The sequence below is a fragment of the Salvelinus namaycush genome, chromosome 5, assembly GCF_016432855.1.
Source record: "Salvelinus namaycush isolate Seneca chromosome 5, SaNama_1.0, whole genome shotgun sequence".
Lineage (NCBI taxonomy): Eukaryota > Metazoa > Chordata > Actinopteri > Salmoniformes > Salmonidae > Salvelinus > Salvelinus namaycush.
Window position 1 is genome coordinate 24,641,999 of NC_052311.1, and position 23,755 is coordinate 24,665,753.

The 23,755-nt window shown below is 42.9% G+C and overlaps 1 protein-coding gene across 1 annotated transcript; it reads left to right on the forward strand.

Annotated features, from left to right (window-relative positions):
* The first annotated feature begins 784 nt into the window (after positions 1–784).
* Positions 785–20,837, forward strand: stx3a (syntaxin 3A). The gene is made up of 10 exons (XM_038992977.1): positions 785–1,133; positions 15,986–16,060; positions 16,148–16,247; positions 16,362–16,436; positions 16,536–16,606; positions 16,734–16,842; positions 16,934–17,007; positions 17,076–17,210; positions 17,833–17,943; positions 19,802–20,837. The coding sequence occupies exons 1-10, from the start codon at positions 1,104–1,106 to the stop codon at positions 19,880–19,882; spliced, it is 861 nt and encodes a 286-aa protein (XP_038848905.1). The 5' UTR covers positions 785–1,103; the 3' UTR covers positions 19,883–20,837.
* The last annotated feature ends 2,918 nt before the right edge of the window (positions 20,838–23,755 follow it).

Here is a 23,755-nt window from a genome sequence, read left to right on the forward strand (position 1 = left end):
GTCACTAATTAGTAAGGAACTCCCCTCCCCTGGTTGTCTAGGTCTTCGTTTAAATGAAAAAACAAAAACCAGAAGACACTAGGCCCTCCATGGAATGAGTTTGACACTCCTGGTCTATAGTGTGGACTCATGACAGTCAGTGGTCAACATAAACAAATGTTCCACAGTTCCTCAAATTCACTTGAATAGGATTTGTGTTGATTGGCTATGCATGAGTGCGTGCATGTCTGTCTATGACCGAGACTTGCTTATTTTTTTTGCCTACTCTCATTCGCAGGGGTGCCAAACAAAAACAGCTGTCAAGCTATCGTTCAAGGTTCGCCGTAATAAACCGTTTCCTATTAGAGAGAGAGATGACAGATGATCTGTGTGAGACTGTGAATGAGTGTGTGAGAGAGGAGGGGGATGGAGAGGGGGATTTGTTAATGAATGTTAAATCCCTCTGGATTGGAGAGTAGTCAGAATAGGCTATAAACATCGATCCTGTGTATTTACCAAAAAAATACACGCACATACCCGTGCGTAAATACGCGGAGAATGGGGCGCATTATCATGCGGATCGGCTGTTTATTCGAGAATAATGTAGGCTACATCATATTCACCCTGTCAACATGAAATCATGAACTTCACAGCGACTGTGCGTCCCCTTTAAATGGCATGGCAGGTCGGCCAACACACACAGGTATCACACTGGCCAGGGCGTGGCCCCGTATACGACAAGGCGTTTACGCATGCGTGAGCGAGACAGTGCGTTTTAGGGTGATTACTGGGGGCGAGCGAGCGAAAGAGATTATGTGGGCTGTACACAACTGTTGTTTTAATCCGCAGAGCGAAGAGATTTAGCAAAAAAAACACGGGTTTCTCCCCTAGCAGCCATATTGTATGGACATTTGGTGGAAAAAGCAGTAGGAAAAAAACACTTTCAAGAAGAACCTTGCCAAGACTTTGAGATAGTTGATTTTCAACTCACTGGCGGTGGGATTCCGTTCAATAGCCAGCAGTCCAACTGGTTGACGAATTTCACAGATTGGGGATCGTATTTAAAAAAAATAATTATAGATTACTATATTTATTTTTAGCTTGTTTTATTAACAGTCGGCAAGATGAAGGACCGATTGGAACAACTCAAAGCTGTAAGTGGGGTGTGGGATATGTTACACAGAGGCACCTTTCACAGAGCTAGACAGATGTTATTACCGCCTGTGCAGCATGCAAATTACAAATTGTCTATGCAAAAAAAAAAAAAACGAGTGTCTATAATTCGACAACTATGTTTTACCTCATTATTGGTCTTATTTGGTAGTGTACAAACTAATCAACATCCTATCCGAAGGCCTGTGGTCGATTAACGCTATTTGATTACAAAATTAGTCGCCTTAATTTACAAATCAAGAGATTGCCTAAATGAGAGGCGATGCAAAGAGAATAGTTTAAGGTTGTACGAACTGTATCAACTTGGATATGTTTTTGCGGTGTGTCTCTTGGGGACATGTTTGTGTTCTCTGCGGCAGTCAGACAGTGGGGGTTGGGTTTGAGGACAAGGTAACGGGACCACAGGTGTCATACAGTGTGTCACTGTGCGCTCAGGGGATTGGAGAATGTGGGAGAAAGGTGCAACTGCATCCAGCAATTCGGGGCGTTCTTGCATGTGGGCATTCCTGCACCTGCAGGAACCCTTCTTTATACGTCTATTGGCACATTTTTAAGCTATGACTCCAGTACATAGGCAGGGGCACTACAGTACAGTAGGTGGTAATGCACGATAACGTTGGATGCCAACTGCCCATAAACCCCACAGAAGAGGTGAGGGTGACTAGCTATAGGTAGTACACACCAGTAGTGACCTTTGCCCCCGCCTGTCGGCCACTATTTTCCCGCAGTTCTGTTAACGATGGTGAGGGCAGGTATTTGGCGGGAGGGAGCGAAGGACATTGCTAGCTTAACCAGCTAGTCCTAAGGAGGACTCCGGTACACAGAAGGCGCAATGCGTGGGTGACACATGTGCTAGCTAGAGAGCACACAGTGTCGCTAGCACATGGTGTCGTTCTCGCCTGCTGTGTACCGGAGTAGCTAGCATTTTTCTCCAGTACACAGCAGGCGGGAGGCTGGGGAGACCGTGTGATAGCTAGCTAGTTAACACATGGTGTCGCTCCCGCCTGATGTGCTAGGAAGAGGCAAGGGCGAACGGTACAGTGTCCTTAGCCCTCCCTGTTAGTCACTGTTTTCCCACAGCACCGCTCGCATCGCAAAATAAATGTAGAAATCTATATTCAATTATTGCACCCATACTGCTCGCGTGCGCCAACGAGTGTCTGCGTTGCCAAGGGCTAACACGGAACCCAAACCAGCTGCACGCGTGCGCCATCGTGCATAATGTATTTTGTTTCCCCACACCAAACGCGATCACGACACAAAGGTTAAAATATCAAAACAAGCTCTGAACCAATTATATTAATTTGGGGACAGGTCGAAAAGCATTGCAGCGCGATCTGCTTCACAAATAGAACTGACTTCTATTTTAGCCCTTGGCAACGCAGATGCTCTCTGGCGTGCGCAAAAGTTTAACAATATATATTTATTAATTTATTTTGTAATGCGAGTGGTGTAGTCAGCCTGTAAAATAGAAGTCAGTTCTATTTCTGACGCAGATCACGCTGCAAGTCCTGCCTCTCCCATCTCATCATTGGTTTATAGAAGCAGGTACCCACGTGCCATCTCCTCATTGGTTATACCCAGGTGGGTGACTGAAAGACGAACGAGGTCAGTGGCGGTAATGCACCTAATTTATGAAAGTTGCCAATCACAATATAAAGTCAAGAGAAGAAAAAGCCTAGGAGGAGAGATGACTAGAAACGATTCGGTTGACCGTTTTATGTGTGGATTAATTGTCGGAGTAGAGGACCTTGTGCATTTCAGGTAAAATACCAACTCAATGTTTATATCCCAGGACAAATTAGCTAGCAACAGCAAGCTAGCTAAATAGGACCAATTAGCTAGCAAGTGCAAGCTAGCTAGCTAAATTGCCATAAAGGCTTAATGATTTTTGACCTGTCCCCAAATTAATGTAATTAGTTCAGAGTTTGTTTTGACATTTTAACCTGCGTGTCGTGATCGCGTTTGGTGTAGGGGGACAAAATGTATGCACTATGGTGCACGCGTGCAGCCGGTTTGGGTTCCGTGTTAGGCAGGCAGGAGCGAGTGATGCCAGCTAGCAAAGAGGACTCGGATACACAGCAGGCAGTGGCGCTCAAACAGGAACCAATGGGATGCTCAAGGGGGGATGTGCTGTCAAGTGACCTAGATGCTTTTAGCAACACAACTATTTACACACTAGCATTGCTGGGAATTAGTTTGCATAAAAACACAATAGTCCGCTGGAAGCCAGAAGTTAAATCAACTTAATTTCATCTTACTCTGTCGATTGTCTGTAGGCTTGGTCCTTATGCAGGAGGGCTTTGAGGAGAAAACATCTAATGGAATTAAACAGAATTTCCTAGCAACACTATTTACATGCACTAGCACTGCTTTCAATGGTTTTGGGTTGTACAGTGGGAAGCCAGAAGTGAAATACAATTCCATTTCAACTTATTGTGCCAGTGGGCAGGACTGTTGGTTATTATGACAAGGGGAATTTGAGACAACATCTAAAGGATCGTATTATTAACAGACTTTCCAAACGTAGGTCTGCCATAAACCCATTTTCTCTGCTTACCTCATTCCAAAATAAAAGTCCTGCACGTGCACCATATGTGGACACAAAAAAAGAGTAACTTTTATTTTGACATGAGGTAAGCAGACAGGAAGTTGGTCTACAACAGACCCATGTTTGGGAAGTCTTTTTAATAATACAATCCTTTAGATATTTTGTCTCAAATTCCCCCTGTTAACTTCTGTTTTCCCACAGACTACCTCAATTAGCCCAACTAACCGGTGCCTGTATATAGCCTCGCTACTGTTATTTTTCACTGTCTTTTTACTTCTTTACTTATCTATTGTTTACCTAATACCTATTTTTTTACTTAAAAATCGCACTGTTGGTTAGGGCCTGCAAGTAAGCATTTCCCTAAGGTCTACTACACCTGTTGTATTCGGCACACATGACAAATAAATTTTGATTTGATTGGAGAAATCAACGCGAGTATATGTAAATACACCTTCGTTGCTAAAAGCACCTAGGCAGACACGGTTGTAGGCTATTTAATTCCCACATCTATTTATACATCCGTTTCCTGTAATTAAACTGCAGGTGTAACTGACACCTATACTAATTAACAGTCAGTACCGTAATGCCTATAATGGTGAGATTGTTTCACATGGCTGATCTCTTTCCACTATGTCTTTGGTCTGTCTACTCTCTTGGAGTGGACCTACTGGCCTAGAACCTGTATTGGGTATTTTAAGACATTATCTCTCTTAATAGCTTAGTTTCTAACACAAAAGAACCAGGATGTTCTGTCCTGTTGAAGAATGTAAGGTTCCCCTTTTGGTGAGGCGCTGCTGATCCATTCCAGCCGCGTCAGGATCTGTTACCATGGTCACCCCTTACTGTTGGCCAAATATTTGCCATGTTTAGTTTACCAATGCCTCGGCGCAGCAATTGACAATGTCGCAGGTACAATGGGTTTCTACTGGGAAGTAAAGTCAAAATGGTGTGGCAATTTGTTTAGGGATGTGTTTTTATGGGATGGCTATTTACATAAAACAAGACTGTGGAGGCAGTAGTAGACCTCTGCATGGTTTTCTATCTCTCTCTCTGTTGTTTTCCTTAATGTTAACTTGGTGGGGGCTGTATTGTTGTTCATGCTCGGTGCATAATCAGGCCACCTGACTGGTGCAGTAGACAGGAGAACAGACTACAACAGGAAACCGAGGATAATGTCTCTGGAGTCTGGACACCATATTATATTCAGTCTGGTTTCTGTAGTAGCTAGCTAGCTCTCTCTGTAGATTGGCTTTTTTTGTACAGCATTCTGTACTGAACTGTAAAGACCAGAGAGGGTTCAGACACGCATCCCTTGGGTACTCGGTGACACTCAAAGTAGTAGGCTGTCTCCCATAGTGTTGGGGAAATCCATTTGAATTCAATCACTTTTTGAAAGCATCCCTTTTAATCTAAACAACTTTCCATACATGTTTGGCCATTGAAGAAGCGGTCAGAAAGTGGACTTTTTGGAACGGAATGACAACATTCAGGAGATAGAGGTGCTCAAAGCTGACCCATTTTGCATACCCCAACATACCATGAGATATCCATGTCTTCATGGAAAAAAAATAGAGTTTTTATTTGATAACGTCTTGATTCTTTTACATTTCTAAAAATTGACTTTTTTAATGTCTTTAACATCAATTATCTAAAAATGGCCCCATCCTTCCTCCGTCAACAGTACAGGCTGATGGGAGAATGTTTTCTTGGCACAAGTTAGCTCCAATAATACCAATTGAGCAACGTTTGAACGCCACACCTTGTAGAATCCATGCCCTGAAGAGTTCAGGCTGTTCTGGAGACAAAGGTATTAGATGGGTGTACCTAATAAACAGGCCACTGAGTGTATGTTGTAGCTTAGACCCTACTTTACATCATCTGAGGTTTTGTGTTGTGCTGCCATCGGTTGAGACACATGCTCTTGAATACAGGGTGGGTGTCATTTCAATCATATAAATATACACTGAACAAAAATATAAACGCAACATGCAATAATTTCTTAGATTTGACTGAGTTACAGTTCATATAAGGAAATCAGTCAATTGAAATATTCATTAGGCCCTAATCTATGGATTTCATGTGACTGGGAATACAGATATGCATCAGTTGGTCACCGGTACCTTTTTAAAATAAAAATTTAAGGGTGTGGATCAGAACTAGTCAGTATCTGGTGTGACCACCATTTGCCTCATGCAGCGATGTCATTCACATAGTTGATCAGGCTGATGATTGTGGAATGTTGTTCCACTCCTCTTCAATGGCTGTGCGAAGTTGCTGGATATTGGGGGGGAACTGGAACACGCTGTCGTACAAGTCAATCCGGAGCACCCCAAACATCCTCAATGGGTGATATGTCTGAGTATGCAAGCCATGGAAGAACTGGGACATTTTTAAGCTTCCTTGTGACATGGGGCCGTGCATGATCATGCTGAAACATGAGGTGATGGTGGCGGATGAATGGCACGACAATGTCCCTCAGGATCTTGCCACGGTATCTCTGTGCATTCAAATTGCCATCGATAAAATGCAATTGTCTTTGTTGTACGTAGCTTAGGCATGCACATACCATAACCCCACTGCCACCACGGGGCACTCTCTTCACAACGTTGACATCAGCCAATCGCTCGCCCACACAACGCAGCACACGCTGTCCTACATCTGCCCGGTACAGTTGAAACCAGGATTCATCTGTGAAGGGCGCACTTCTCCAGTGTGCCAGTGGCCATTGAAGGTGAGCATTTGGCCACTGAAGTCGGTTACAACGCCAAACTGCAGTCAGGTCAACACCCTGGTGAGGACGGTGAGCACGCAGATGATATTCCCTGAGACGTTTCTGACAGTGCAGAAATGTTTGGGTTGTGCAAACCCACAGTTTCATCAGCTGTCTGGGTGGCTGGTCTCAGACCATCCTACAGGTGAAGACTGATTTGGAGGACCTTGGCTAGCGTGGTTACACATGGTCTGGGGTTGTGAAGCCAGTTGGACGTACTGCCAAATTCTCTAAAACAATGTTGGACGCAGCTTATGGTAGAGAAATTAACATTAAATTCCCTTGTAACAGGTCTAGTGGACATTCTTGCAGTCAGCATGCCAATTGCATGCTCCCTCAACTTGAGACATCTGTGGCATTGTGTTGTGACAACTTCACATTTTAGTGGCCTTTTAAAGTCCCCCAGCACAAGGTGCACCTGTGTAATAACCATACAGTTTAATCAGCTTCTTGATATGCCACATCTGTCAAGATAATCCATCCACCTGACAAAGGAGAAATGCTCACTAACAGGGATGGAAACAAATGTGTGCACAATTTGAGAGAACATTTTGTGCATATGGAACATTTCTGAGATCTTTTATTTCACCTCAGGAAACATAGGACCAAAACTTTACATGTTGCATTTTTATATTTTTGTTTAGTTTAATTCATAGAATTAGCCTATCCCTTCAGTCCACTGCAATTTTGAATTGAAATACCATAAATATGGCCGCCGGTTTAACCACCTTTTTCAAATGTAAACTTAAATGGTTGTCTAACCGTTTATCTCTATGATTTCAATAGGTTTCCTATGGAGGATTGACAGTATAATTTAAAACAACAGATATTCCCATTCAAGTCAACATTGTTCTGAAATGTGGACCTCCAACTATCTTTGTGATACCATTTGAAAGTTGAAATGTCAATTTTAATAAATGTATCTGCCAAAACATGACACCCACCCTTAGGCGTTATATACCATTTATACTGTATTAACACACAAAAGGCTGCTGAGGGGAGAACGGCTCAAAATAATGGCTGAAATGTAGTAAATGGAATGTCACCAAACACATGGAAACCATGTGTTTGATGTATTTGATAACATTCCACCTATTACTCTCCAGCCATTACCACGAGCCCATCCTCCCCAATTAAGGTACCACCAACCTCCTGTGGTATACCGGGGTATTTTGAAAATACTGACGGGAGGTGTTTGTGGGTAAGTTATACGCCACTGCTTATAACTAACTGCAAGTTAAGTATAACTATGAAATCTAAGATGTGTCAAATAAATGATATCCAGCTCAGGGCTCCAGCTATGCAATTGTTTTGCTAACTTGCTATCTAAGAGACTAGGTGTCAAGATCAAGCTTCTAGGTTACAGCAGAGACATTGAATTGCCTCCTGGATCAACATCCCTGTTGCCTAAATTATTTTGTACATATAACATGACAGATGTGTATATGTGTGTGTATGTATGTATGTATGTATGTATGTATGTATGTATGTATGTATATATATATATATATATATATATATATATATATATACTGCTCAAAAAAATAAAGGGAACACTAAAATAACACACCCTAGATATGAATGAAATATTATTATTAAATACTTTTTTCTTTACATAGTTGAATGTGCTGACAACAAAATCACACAAAAATTATCAATGGAAATCAAATTTATCAACCCACGGAGGTCTGGATTTGGAGTCACACTCAAAATTAAAGTGGAAAACCACACTACAGGCTGATCCAACTTTGATGTAATGTCCTTAAAACAAGTCAAAATGAGGCTCAGTAGTGTGTGTGGCCTCCACGTGCCTGTATGACCTCCCTACAACGCCTGGGCATGCTCCTGATGAGGTGGCGGATGGTCTCCTGAGGGGTCTCCTCCCAGACCTGGACTAAAGCATCCGCCAACTCCTGGACAGTCTGTGGTGCAACGTGACGTTGGTGGATGGAGCGAGACATGATGTCCCAGATGTGCTCAATTGGATTCAGGTCTGGGGAACGGGCGGGCCAGTCCAAAGCATCAATGCCTTCCTCTTGCAGGAACTGCTGACACACTCCAGCCACATGAGGTCTAGCATTGTCTTGCATTAGGAGGAACCCAGGGCCAACCGCACCAGCATATGGTCTCATAAGGGGTCTGAGGATCTCATCTCGGTACCTAATGGCAGTCAGGCTACCTCTGGCGAGCACATGGAGGGCTGTGCGGCCCCCCAAAGAAATGCCACCCCACACCATGACTGACCCACCGCCAAACCGGTCATGCTGGAGGATGTTGCAGGCAGCAGAACGTTCTCCACGGCGTCTCCAGACTCTGTCACGTCTGTCACGTGCTCAGTGTGAACCTGCTTTCATCTGTGAAGAGCACAGGGCGCCAGTGGCGAATTTGCCAATCTTGGTGTTCTCTGGCAAATGTCAAACGTCCTGCACGGTGTTGGGCTGTAAGCACAACCCCCACCTGTGGACGTCGGGCCCTCATACCACCCTCATGGAGTCTGTTTCTGACCGTTTGAGCAGACGCATGCACATTTGTGGCCTGCTGGAGGTCATTTTGCAGGGCTCTGGCAGTGCTCCTCCTGCTCCTCCTTGCACAAAGGCGGAGGTAGCGGTCCTGCTGCTGGGTTGTTGCCCTCCTACGGCCTCCTCCACGTCTCCTGATGTACTGGCCAGTCTCCTGGTAGCGCCTCCATGCTCTGGACATTACGCTGACACACAGCAAACCTTCTTGCCACAGCTCGCATTGATGTGCCATCCTGGATGAGCTGCACTACCTGAGCCACTTGTGTGGGTTGTAGACTCCGTCTCATGCAACCACTAGAGTGAAAGCACCGCCAGCATTCAAAAGTGACCAAAACATCAGCCAGGAAGCATAGGAACTGAGAAGTGGTCTGTGGTCACCACCTGCAGAACCACTCCTTTTATTGGGGGTGTCTTGCTAATTGCCTATAATTTCCACCTGTTGTCTATTCCATTTGCACAACAGCATATGAAATTTATTGTCAATCAGTGTTGCTTCCTAAGTGGACAGTTTGATTTCACAGAAGTGTGATTGACTTGGAGTTACATTGTGTTGTTTAAGTGTTCCCTTTATTTTTTTGAGCAGTGTATTTTAGTAGCGCCCCTTGTGTGGTACAGTAACCGTATCCAAAATGTGGGAGCCAGATTTTTATATCGCCCAACCCTACCCACCATGTCTGTATTCAAGACCATGTTGTCTCAGCTGATTGCAGGCACAACGCACACCTCGACATGATGTAAAATAAAGTCTAAGCTATGAAAATGATATCAACATTACGCGTTTTTAAATAATTGACATTTAAGATTTTTTTTTTTAAAAGACAGAATATATCATACATTTTTTATTCCTGAAATTATAAAATAGTTTGATAACCCTGTTTCTAAGCTTTTAAATTATATCTCAGCCGTTTATCTTTTCCAATGATAAAGACATGGATGTCTCGTGGTGAGGTATGAAAACTGAGCACCTTTTAACTCTTGAATATTAAAGTTTTATTTACAGATTTACTGCAAGATATGAATTGCTATGCCACAATGTTTGTTCTTCAAATTATGTGTTTTATTCAAACTAAAACATGAAGTAAATAGCCCAGATTATCATTTTATTTTCTTCAGGTTTTTGCTCTCAAAATCATAGTTTAAAAAAAAATAGAACAATCTATTTTGTTGTTTTTCTAGGTCCACAATGCTTAAACCACATCAGGAGACGACTTTTGATGTCTGGGAAAAATCAGAGATATTTTTTGCACACCTAGCATGAGGCTTCTCTTTAGCTGTGTTTTTGTATCGTACATGTGATGGTAGAGTTTGCAAAACAAATACTCACTGGATTGATGAATAATTGTGATATCATTCTGCCAGGTAAACAGGCTACTTTGTCATTAACATGCTGGTTTTTGGGAGCGCCTTTCCATCTACCAGAAGAATAAGCATCATCGCTAACGGCCGCACAAAGTGCTAGACGTGCGCACCACACACATACAGATGGGTATTCTCATTGCCTCCACAGAAAGTTGCCGGAAATATGATAAACATGGGCAAATTCGTTGGTTCGTACAGTGCCATGCAAAAGTATTCATCCCCTTGGCGTTATCCTATTTTGTTGCATTACAACCTGTAATTTAAATGGATTTTTATTTGGATTTCATGTAATGGACATAGACAAAATAGTCCAAATTGGTGAAGTGAAATGAAAAAAATTGTATGTTTAAAATAATAATAATTTAAATGGAAAAGTGTTGCGTGCATGTGTACTCACCCCCTTTGCTATGAAACCCCTAAATAAGATCTGGTGCAACCAATTACCTTCAGAAGTCACATAATTAGGTAAAGTCCACCTGTGTGTAATCTAAGTGTCACAAGATCTGTCACATGATCTCAGTGTATATATATATATATACCTGTTCTGAAAGGCCCCAGAGTCTGCAACACCACTAGGCAAGGGGCACCACCAAGCAAGCAGCACCATGAAGACCATGGAGCTCTCCAGGTACAAAGTTGTGAAGTACAGATCAGGGCTGGGTTAAAAAAAAAGATCAACTTTGAACATCCCACGGAGCACCATTAAATCCATTATTAAAAAATGGAAAGAATATGGCACCACAACAAACCTGCCAAGAGAGGGCCGCCCACCAAAACTCACGGACCAGGCAAGGAGGGCATTAATCAGAGAGGCAACAAAGAGACTAAAGATGACCCTGAAGAAGCTGCAAAGCTCCACAGCGGAGATTGGAGTATCTGTCCATCGGACCACTAAGCCGTACACTCCACAGAGCTGGGCTTTACAGAAGAGTGGCCAGGAAAAAAAAGTAATTGCTTAAAGAAAAAATAAGGAAACATGTTTGCCAAAAGGCATGTGGGAGACTCCCCAAACATATGGAAGAAGGTACTCTGGTCAGATGAGACTAAAATTGAGCTTTTCGGCCATCAAGGAAAACGCTATGTCTGGCACAAACCCAACACCTCTCATCACCCCAGAACACCATCCCTATAATGAAACATGGTGGAGGCAGCTACATGCTGTGGGGATTTTTTCATCGGCAGGGACTGGAAAACTGGTCAGAATTGAAGGAATGATGGATGGCGCTAAATACAGGGATATTCTTGAGCGAAACCAGTTTGTCTTCCAGAGATTTGAGACTGGGACGGAGGTTCAACCTTCCAGCATGACAATGACCCTAAGCATACTGCTAAAGCAACACTCGAGTGGTTTTAGGGGAAACATTTAAATGTCTTGAAATGGCCTAGTCAAAGCCCAGACCTCAATCCAATTGAGAATCTGTGGTATGACTTAAAGATTGCTCTACACCAGCGGAACCCATCCAACTTGAAGGAGCTGGAGCAATTTTTCCTTGAAGAATGGGCAAAAATTCCAGTGGCTAGATGTGCCAAGCTTATAGAGGCATACCCCAAGAGACTTGCAGCTGAAATTCCTGCAAAAGGTGTCTCCACAAAGTATAGACTTTGGTGGGCTGAATAGTTATGCACGCTCAAGTTTTCAGTTTTTTGTCGTATTTCTTGTTTGTTGCAAAATGTTTTATTGTGAATCTTCAAAGTGGTAGGCATGTTGTGTAAATCAAATGATACAAACCCCCCCAAAAATCTATTTTCATTCCATGTTGTAAGGCAACAAAATAGGAAAAATGCCAAGGGGGTGAATACTTTCGCAAGCCACTGTACTAATATGGAAATTTCAACGTTCAAATGGTATCACAAAGATAGTTGGGGGTCCACGTTTCAGAACAGTGTTGACTTGAATGGGAATATCTGTTTTTAAATTATACTGTCAATCCTCCATAGGAAACCTATTGACATCATAGAACTATAGGGTTAGATAACCCTATATCCTCTGCAGCAGAGGTAACTCTGGGTCGTCCTTTCCTGTGGGGGTCCTCATGACAGCCAATTTCATCATAGCACTTGATGGTTTTTGCGACTGCACTTAACTTTCACAGTTCTTGAAATTTACCGCATTGACTGGCCATGTCTTAAAGTAGTGGACTGTAATTTCTCTTTGCTTATTTGAGCTGTTCTTGTCATAATATGGACTTGGTCTTTTACCGAATAGAGCTGTCTTCTGTATAGCACCCCTACCTTGTCACAACACAACTGATTGGCTCAAACGCATTAAGGAAAGAAATTCCACTAATTAACTTTTATCAAGGCACACCTGTTAATTGAAATGCATTCCAGGTGACTACCTCATGAAGCTGGTTGAGAGAATGCCAAGCGTGAGCAAAGCTGTCAAGGCAAAGGGTGGCTACTTTGAAGAATCTCAAATATAAAATATATTTTGAATTGTTTAACACTATTTTTTTGGTTACTACACTACAAGTGTTATTTCATAGTTTTGATGTCTTCACTATTATTCTACAATGTAGAAAATAGTAAAAATAAAGAAAAACCCTTGAATGAGTAGGTGTGTCCAAACTTTTGACTGGTATTGTATGTATCGAGTTGCATATTCCGAATCCTCTCAAGGGCGCGTGGAGTCATAAATCACAAGATGAGTTAGCCACATTTGTGAGTCTGGTTGAGAAGGTCCTATAACCGACAGATGACTAAAGAGAGAGATTGAGACACCCTTGTAACCGAGTGGTCTCCGTGTTATATTGACACACTAAATCACAACCCCCTCTCTTTCACATTTAATCCCCCTCCCTCGTTTTTGTTGAATGAGAGACTGAGTGAGTACACAGGAAGGAAAAGAGTGCATAGTCTCACTGCCGCAGCATTACCACTGTATGTGTGTCTGTGTCTAACTAGGCATGTGAGTGTCCATAAGTATGTCTTTACATGTATAGAGCTTTTGCTAGTGTAAATCATGAGTGAATCTTCCCACCCCCCTTTGTCTCATGATAAAAAATATCCTGGTGAATTTAATTCCCCACCAAAAATCCTTATCTTGGAAGCGCTCTCTTTTCCAGTTTTATGATTTTTTAAAAAGTACTGTATTTGGTGTGTGTCCAACCTGTATGCAGTGTGACTGACAGGGGAATCAGCTGACTCCGAGACCTTGAACTCAGCTGATGCATTTGTGGAATGAGTGAGCAAAGGGGAGGGAGGGACTGGGAATGAGGAGAAAAACAAGAGGTGGCACATCTTTGTCTTGACTTTGATCTTGCTTTTTGACAAGGAACGTAAAGCACTCAGACTTTGGACTCTCGTCATACAGTAGCACTCTAAGACAAACACTGACGTTCACTTTGACAGTTTAGCTGTTAGCTGAGGGGGGGAAAAAGACTGAATTCTGCAGAGGTGTAGACTGAATTCTGCAATGGCAAAGTTGACTCTTTTTAAAGGTAAAGAGGAGACTTGAGTCAAATTTCAAATAAAATGTAAAACAGAGCTTCCAGGCTACAGGTAGCTAATCATGTCAACATGAAAATAGCACTAAACATAGCACTAAACACAGAGGCTAAACATGCTGGTGTTATAGCCCTAATGGCTAACAGCGGCTGAAAGCATGGTGGCTAAAGAACAAAAGCCTAAAAAGCATGTTGGATTAAAGGCAAAGGCCTATAGAGCAAAAGCTAATAGCAAGTGATGCTTCCTGAATCACAAGACTATATAGTCATTCTGAATTACATTTACATGCATCATAACAGATGTTGGTTGACATGAAACGGATAACCCTTTAAATTGAACAATGAGAACACTGAGTGGACTTACGACTAATGCTACTTCGTAATAATGTCCGGTACAGAGTAGTGTTGCACGGTGTACTGGTACCACGGTACCAAAACGTCCCAAAACGTCTCTACTACCAACATCAGTTTAAAAATATATATAATTTAGCCGTGATGGCGAGCGGGGATGCAGACCCTGACCCTGATGAGTCTTCTGTTCTGTTAAATTTGTACATTTGTTACATTGGAGCAGCGAGCAATGTTGATACATTTCATGGCCTGTTGTAATCCAGAGCACAGAATGGCGCAGGCATGCTCACAACAGTACCCGCAAAACACCAGTCTCAATGTCAACAGTGACGAGGCAACTCCGGGATGCTGGCCTTCTAGGCAGAGTTCCTCTGTTCAGTGTCTGTTCTTTTGCCCATCTTAATCTCTTATTTTTATTGGCCAGTCTGAGATATGGATTTTTCTTTGCAACTCTGCCTAGAAGGCCAGCATCCCGGAGTCACCTGTTGACGTTGAGGCTGGTGTTTTGCGGGTACTATTTAATAAAGCTGCCAGTTGAGGACTTGTGAGGCAACTGTTTCTCAAACTAGACACTAATGTACTTGTTCTCTTGCTCAGTTGTGCACCAGGGCCTCCCACTCCTCTTTCTATTCTGGTTAGAGACAGTTTGCGCTGTTTTGTGAAGGGAGTAGTAACCAGCGTTGTACGAGATCTTCAGTTTCTTGGCAATTTCTTGCATGGAATAGCCTTCATTTCTCAGAACAAGGTTAGACTGACGAGTTTCAGAAGAAAGTGCTTTTTTTCAGGCCATTTTGAGCCTGTAATCAAACCCACAAATGCTGATGCTCCAGTTACTCAACTAGTCTAAAGAAAGACAGTTTTATTGCTTCTTTAATCAGAACAACAGTTTTCAGCTGTGCTAACATAATTGCAAAAGGGTTTTCTAATGATCAATTAGCCTTTTAAAATGATCAACTTGGATTAGTAACACAACGTGCAATTGGAACACAGGAGTGATGGTTGCTGATAATGGGCCTCTGTACGCCTATGTAGATATTCCATAAAAAAATCAGCCGTTTCCAGCTACAATAGTAATTTACAACATTAACAATGTCTACACTGTATTTCTGATCAATTTGATGTTATTTTAATTGACAAGTGTTTGTCTTTCAAAAACAAAGACATTTCTAAGTGACCCCAAACTTTTGAGTGTGTATGTATGTATTAAGTGTATGTGTGTGTATGTACATACTCTGCATGTAGAAAACACCTTCCTAATATTGAATTGCACTCCCTTTTGCCCTCAGAACAGCCTCAATTTGTTGGGGCATGGACTCTACAAGGTGTCGAAAGCGTTCCACAGGGACGCTGGCCCGTGTTGACTCCAATGCTTCCCACTTTTGTGTCAAGTTGACTGGATGACCCTTTGGGTGGTGGGCCATTCTTGATAGACACAAGGAATTGTTGAGCGTTCAAAAAAACAGCAGTGTTGCAGTTCTTGACACACACTCAAACCAGTACTCCTGGCACCTACTACCATACCCTGTTCAAAGGCACTTAAATATGTCCCCCCCCCCTTTCAGGTCAGCTGACGATACAGACATGGTGGTGTTGTCTGTTACCCATTTTGTCTGATGTTTATTCATGCAGGAGAGGTCAGCTAAAAACTGGTTCTGTTTCCTCCTCAGCCCTCCTCGCCCTTCTCAGTGTCGGTATCACCAAGTCTTGTGGTATCTGTACTTAGGCTGCTGTACGTTCTCTATTTACAGTTATGACGTCAGTGTGCATATGCGGTTGATCCACTGTGTTTGAATACAATACGTAATCTACTCATGCTGCCTTCTGCTTTTCCTCATAGACATGCGACAATGATGATGAGGAAGTGGAAATTGCTATTGACAATGCAGCTTTTATGGATGAGTTCTTCTCTCAGGTGAGTGTTTTTGCAACGGGGTGTGTCTCTGTGTGTGTGTGTGTGTGTGTGTGTGTGTGTGTAACTATTTTTTTCACTCTGTTTCAGATTGAGGACATCAGGAACAGTATTGATAAGATTGATGAGAATGTCTCTGAAGTCAAGAAGCTCTACTCAGTCATACTGTCTGCCCCCACATCAGACCAGAGTAAAACATACTGCCTCTGCTACTCTCTATGCCCCCCCCCCCCCCCCCCCATATTTTCTACCTGTTGCCTGTTACTGTCAGTGTGTCTGTTTTCATTTGTGTTTTTTCCTCCAGAAACGCAGGATGACTTGGAGGCTGTCACCAACGACATCAAGAAGATGGCTAACAATGCCCGCAACAAACTCAAAAGTAAGACCCTCACACATGATACGACACAGACTAAATGCTGATTGGTTAATTCGGGTATGGGCGAATACTGATTGGTGAATCATGTTGATTGGTTCTCAGCCATCGAGAGGAATCTGGAGTCTGAGGAAGAGGAGAGGATTTCAGCCGACATGCGGATACGCAAATCACAGGTCAGCTTCCGAAAGTTCTCCCCTAACCCTTTACGTAACCCTGTGCCTAACCGTCAATGTTACCATAGAAATGAAGAACTATTGGATTGTTATAGCTTGTGGCCCTGTCTGTTTCATGTCCTCCCAGCATGCAGTGCTGTCCAGGAAGTTTGTAGACGTGATGACCAAGTACAACGAGGCCCAGCTGGACTTCAGGGAGAGGAGTAAAGGACGCATCCAGAGACAGCTAGAGATCAGTGAGTTACCCGCAGTCTTACACACTGTTTTATATACACACAAGTGGACCATAACCTCATGTATGTACTAAAATGATCCTCTGTTTCTCAGCTGGCAAAGCTACGACAGACGAGGAGCTTGAAGAGATGTTAGAGGGTGGAAACTCGGCCGTTTTCACTTCAGGGGTAAGAAATTGTGTGTGTGTGTGTGTGTGTGTGTGTGTGTGCGTGTACTAAGGGTCTCCTCTCTTTAGATCATGGACTCTGGGATCTCGAAGCAGGCTCTCAGTGAGATCGAGGCGCGACACAAAGACATTGTGCGTCTGGAGAGCAGCATCAAAGAGCTACATGACATGTTCGTGGACATCGCCATGCTAGTGGAGAGCCAGGTACACTCCTCTGTCTCAGCCATCTATTCAGTCATCCATCCATCATTATTTCAGATCTCTACCCTACATTTTAACCCTACTGTGTCTAACGTTGTTTCTCTCCTGTTCGCTCCCTCTTTCTCTGTCTGCCTGTCTGTCAACCGTGCTGTTTTTCCCTTGTCTTTCCCAGTAACCTCTCCCTTTCTCCTGGTCGTTCTCTGTTCCTTCCCCCGCTTCTTCTGCTGTGCTTTCCTTTCCCCATGTTTTGGGACAGAGCTCCCCTTGTTTCTGTGTCCATCTCTCTCCCTCCCATAACTCATTCATCTTCAGTACGAGTCTCCATTCTTAGTAAGAGTCACATTTGACGTAGCCACATTGGAATCGACACAACCCCCCATACTGTATAGTCACCACAGCTACATATAATCTATGTAACCACATGTATCTTGTTGGTTATCCTATGCTGTCTGAGGGGAAGTCGTGTGCAAGGTAGGCATATTACCACTTCCTAACATATTCCTCTTTGTGACGTCGTTTTTTTGTGTCTGATACGCTCTGTTACCATGGGGATTCGAATAGATACTCCTGCTTTCTTATTGTTTTTTCTGTCTGTATACTCATTGTGTGTGTTTGTTTGTTTCAGGGTGACATTGTAAACAATATAGAAGCTCAAGTGTGTAAAGCGCAGGACCACATAGCAGTGGCTAAGACTGAGACCAAAAAAGCCATCAGGTACCAGAGCAAAGCACGCAAGGTACTGCACTCCATCCAACACTGTCTACCAACACCCTGATATTAATCATCAAGTAAACCCATCTACTAACTACCTTAACCTAAATCTACCGAGGTAACTGTCACTGTTTCTAGGAAGCTTCTGTACAGTATGCAGCAATTTCTGAAGCACATCAACATTTTCACACCCCTTCACATTAATAAACCACGTGCACTCTAAGGACCGTATACACTCCCCTCACACACTGTTGATCACGCACACACCACCGTAAAACAATCTACTTTTGTCGTCTTTTCTGCACCCGTCTCTGTCACTTCCTCTGCATATCTCTTTCCTGCAATGTCCTGCCCTCTGCCAGGGTGGAATGATTGAAAGGATTGAGAGCAACATGGACCAATCGGTGGGCTTCGTGGAGCGGGCGGTAGCTGACACTAAGAAAGCCGCCAAGTTTCAGCAGGAGGCCCGTCGTGTGAGTGGCTATAGAAAGGCCCAAGTCCCACCCCCTGGCCTCTCCTCCTGCTCTGTTGACCAGCCTTTATTGGGCTGGCACCCAATGATCCCCATCCCAAACCTTGAACCCTCCTTCTCCAGATCTGGACCAATACCCCTCAACAGATGAGACACACACACACACCTCTTTCTCCTTCTCTCTCTTCATTTTCTGCTTCCTTTCTAGCTTTCTTTAGCTAGTTAAGTCAGTTAAGAACAAATTCTTATTTACAATGACGGCCTACCCCGGCCAAACCCTAATGATGCTGGGCCAATTGTGCGCTGACCTATGGGACTCCCAATCACGGCCGGTTGTATGATACAGCCTGGAATCGAGCCATGGTCTGTAGTGACGCCTCTAGCACTGAGATGCAGTGCCTCAAACTGCTGCGCCACTCGGGAGTCCTTGATTTGGTGGTTGACTGTAGATTTGCATGTTTTAGAGTGATTTATGGTCACTTTATGTAACATTTTGCTCTGAGTCATGCATGCATGTATGTTTTAGGATGTTTAAAGATGTTTGTTGTTGCTTTGTCCTTTAAATTGTTAAGGTTGTTGCTCACAAATGGTCTTCATAGCAGACACTTAATTGTTCCCCACAGAAAATTGTGATAATAGTAGCAGTTCTGATTATCGTGCTGGCCATAGTGGCTCTGATTATTGGGTTGTCGGTGGGATTGAAGGAGAAATGAGACGTGTGCGATTTAAGAGTTGTGTAAAGGGTGAGTAAAGTTGGAGGAACTCTGGAGTGTTACAGTGGGTGTAGTGGGATCTGGAACTTTGGCCACGTTTTACATTTTCCTTGCCCTCGGCTGTGTGTGTGTGTGTGTGTGTGTGTTAAGGTGGTAAAATGTGTATGTGTTCATGCTCCTTGGTCTGTTTATGGGGTGCGTTTGGACTATCTCTGGGTACTGCATGTCTTATCAGGAGTTCCTGCTAAGCATACCACAAGTGCACTTGTTGCCTATGGTAAGGGCTGGGTCCATAGAAATTGCATTATTTAGCTCTATGGCCTGGTCACTGATTGGCACTGTTTGTGTCCGTCTTGATGGTGTCTTTGGGCTGTGTGGGATTGTATATGTGGGTTTCAGTTTCTCATTGGGGTCTTAAGGCTGTGTAGTGTGTCCTGTTTGACTATAAATGTGATGATGATTCACTGTGTTATGATGGGCGGGATCTTCATTTGCTGTCAATCACTGACTCGTATCGGACAATAAAAGCTCAATAAGAGCCTCCATTGGTCAGAATGACCTGATGATGGCTGACAGTGCATGATATTCCCGCCCATCACGTTAAGAGCTTCATTTCCCTCGGTACCTCTGTCTAACACCATCTCATTTGTTACCGTAAATACTGATGTATTTGTTCTCCCCTTTCTCCCCCTCTGTAGAAGACGATCATTATAGCAGTGGTCTGTGCTGTGCTCACTGTCCTCATCCTCGCCATCATCCTATCACAGACAGTAGGGTAATAGAGGGACCACGCCCCTAACCTCGCCCTCTTCATTCATCTTCATCACTCAATCTTGCCCTCCTCCAGCTGTGAAGCCAAAGAGGGGGATGAAGACTCAACCTATCCCTCCCCTTGCCCTTGGACACTCCCCCTCTCTTACTGTAACTATAGAAAAAGGCCCAGCCAGTGGGACTTCCTAGTTGGAGTAGGCTGGTGTCCCCCTTGGGGTGGCCGAGAGGATGAGCACCAGGTGGGAGAGAAACAAGGGGACCAAAGCTGAGACTGGTTATTAGCCCCTGATAAAGCTAAACAAAAAAAGGGAATCTGAAGAAGTGGAAATCTTCACCCTCACATACAACTAAATGGACACCATGCAACATTTCATTGAAATTCTCTGAACTGCTTTCTATTTTTCCAATAATGTCAATAATTTAATTGATCTTGATCCACACTTAAGGGAACCTGATGCTCCTTTCCCCATTACAAAAACCTCCATCCACTTAATGTACCCCCGCCACCACCCTTGCCTTGTTGTCTTGCCATTATGAACCTCCAAGCTGAAAAGTAGCCTCCTCCAGCCCACAGAGGAATGGTGCATTGTTTAACTCCCCTATGATTCTTGGATTGAGGGACACGAGTGGATTTCACTTCAGTCTATGTGAAAGCAATGACTCTGTGCATGTTTGACGCCACTTGAATAATATATTTTTTTAAATCCTAAAGCACACCTTACCTCTGAGCGTTTGGGAGATATCTTCGTCCAACATCTGATTTGCTTCTTATGCCTTCCTTTACAATCTGTCCAATCAAATTAATTTCAATTTAATTTCAATTCAATTAATTTCCCCACACCTCAGATGCGGTAGCCAATGACGAGGCTCTAAATGGGACATTGAGGGTCTGGAAATTTCAAGCTGAACATTTTAAGATCGTTTTTTAAATAAATTTTTTAATGTAATCTTCACTGTAGTATTATGATGGATTCCAGAGATTTTAATGAAGGAATAAAATATTTAGTTTTTTAATGGTTTGGTTGAGACTGCTTTGTTTTCCTATGTTTTGTGATTCATGCTGCTCAAATCTGCACTGTGCAATACTGAGTTAGCAGACATGGCTTGTGTGAGTGAACCTTGTTTGACTGTAAGTGCATGTGTTTTTCTGAAGAAATGTGTATTTATGGTGATAGGTAATTATCAATCTGCTGTATTGTAATACAGCAAGTGGCGAATGACATCTCTTACGGCAATGGCTGCACCTAGAGCAGGGATCATCAACTAGAATTAGCTGTGGGCTGTTTTTCTTGAGCGGATGGTCAGGGAGCAGTAACATAATTATTAATAATTTGTAGACTGCAAATTGAATGTAAGAAGCCCAAACAGGTTTTTTTTCTCTAAACATGGGGGGCCAAATAAAATCACCCGCAGGCCAAATTTGGCCAGGGGGCTGCTAGTTGGGGAACCCTTACCTAGAGTCTGGGTTAAAGGTACTGTGAAGTCAAGAGCAGGTATGTTTGTGTCTGTCTCACTCACACACACACACACACACACACACACTCACACTCACACTCACACTCTCACACACAGGCCATACTGACCCAGACACACACCCTCCCCCCTGCTCTCCCATGTTAACATGGTCCTTTGTATGGCATCCTCCTATGGGATGGCTGGAAAATTGGTTACTATCTCCTTCCATTGGAGTTTTGATGAGATGTTTACAGTCCTATCTACCTTGTTTTGCAATGTCTATTACTGATGATAAAATGTCACATTTTCAAAATGATACACTACCGGTCAAAAGTTTTAGAACAGCTACTCATTCAAGGGTTTTACTTTATTTGTACTATTTAATACATTTGTAGAATAATAGTGAAGACCTGCATTAACCAAAGAAGTGTTAAACAAATCAAAATATATTTTATATTTGAGAATCTTCTAATAGCCACCCTTTGCCTTGACAGCTTTGCACACTCTTGAACTTCTCTCAACCAGCTTCACCTGGAATGCTTTTCCAGCAGTCTTGAAGGAGTTCCCACATATGCTGAGCACTTGTTGGCTGCTTTTCCTTCACTCGGTTTGGGATGAGTCTGACCACAATCTCAATTGGGTTGAGGTCGGGTGATTGTGGAGGTCTGGTCATCTGATACAGCACTCCATCACTCTCCTTCTTGGTAAAATATCCTTTACACAGCCTGGAGGTGTGTTGGGTCATTGTCCTGTTGAAAACCAAATTATAGTCCAACTAAACCCAAACCAGATGGGATGGCGTATTGCTGCAGAATGCTGTGGTAGCCATGCTGGTTAAGTGTCCCTTAAATTCTAAATAAATTGCAGACCGTGTCACCAGCAAAGCACCACCACACCATAACACCTCCTCCATGCTTAACGGTGGGAAATACACATGCGGAGATCATCCGTTCACCCACACACACTGGGCCCCGTGTGGCTCAGTTGGTAGAGCATGGCGCTTGCAACGCCAGGGTTGTGGGTTCGATTCCCACGGGGGGCCAGTACAAAAAAAAAAAGTATGAATGTATGTACTTGTAAGTCGCTCTGGATAAGAGCGTCTGCTAAATGACTTAAATGTAAATGTAATGTGTCTCACAAAGACATGGCGGTTGGAACCCAAAAATCTCCAATTTGGACTCCAGACAATAGGACAAATTTCCACAAGTCTATTGTCCGTTGCTCGTGTTTCTTGGCCCAAGCAAGTCTCTTCTTATTAGTATCCTTTAGTAGTGGTTTCTTTGCAGCAATTTGACCATGAAGGCCTGATTCACAGTCTCCTCTGAACAGTTGATGTTGACATGTGTCTGTTACTTGAACTCTGTGAAGCATTTATTTGGGCTGCAATTTCTGAGGCTGGTAACTCTAATGAACTTATCCTCTGCAGCAGAGGTAACTCTGGGTCTTCCATTCCTGTGGCGGTCCTCATGAGAGCCGGTTTCATCTGTGCTTGATGGTTTTTGCGACCGCACTTGAAGAAACTTTAAAAGTTGTTAATGTTCCGCATTGACTGACATTCATGTGTTAGTAATGATGGACTGTCGTTTCTCTTTGCTTATTTGAGCTGTTCTTGCCATAATATGGTCTTTTACCAAATATGGCTACCTTCTGTATACCCACCTACCTTGTCACAACACAACTGATTGGCTCAAATGCATTAAGGAAAGAAATTCCACAAATTAACTTTTAAGAAAGCACACCTGTTAATTGAAATTCATTCCAGGTGACTACCTCATGATGCTGGCTGAGAGAATGCCAAGAGTGTGCAAAGCTGTCAAGGCAAAGTGTGGCTATTTGAAGAATATAAAATATATTTGTTTAACACTTTTTTTGGTTGCTACATGATTCCATATGTGTTATTTCACAGTTTTCATGTCTTCACTATTATTCTACAATGTAGAAAATAGTCAAAATAAAGAAAAACCCTTGAATGAGTAGGTGTTCTCAAACTTTTGACCGGTAGTGTATACTGTAGGTTGTATTTAATGAATCAGTTAAATACTTTTAAGTGTTTTTTTGATTAACTCCAATAGGGACAAGCAATCCGTTCTGTTATATTTTAACTGTGATGGGTTCCTATCCTCTTTTTTTCGTTTCTCACTTCTTTTGCTCTGTTGTTTTTTTTGAATCTGCAGAAGAAGATGATGATCACATTGTGCTGTGCCATTATCGGGATCGTTGGGTTTTCCTATTTGTATAGTTTCTTCTCATAGAGGTTTACAACAGGTAAAGGACACACACACACGGTTATCCATCTAGCACCATTTAGATTACAGTCCACATGACTATCAATGGAAAACTGTCTGTTTCCTCTTTTTTTTTTCATTATATTTTTCCTTTCCCTTGCTTTCAGATGAACAGAAGAATGGCCTGTTTCCCCCATAGAA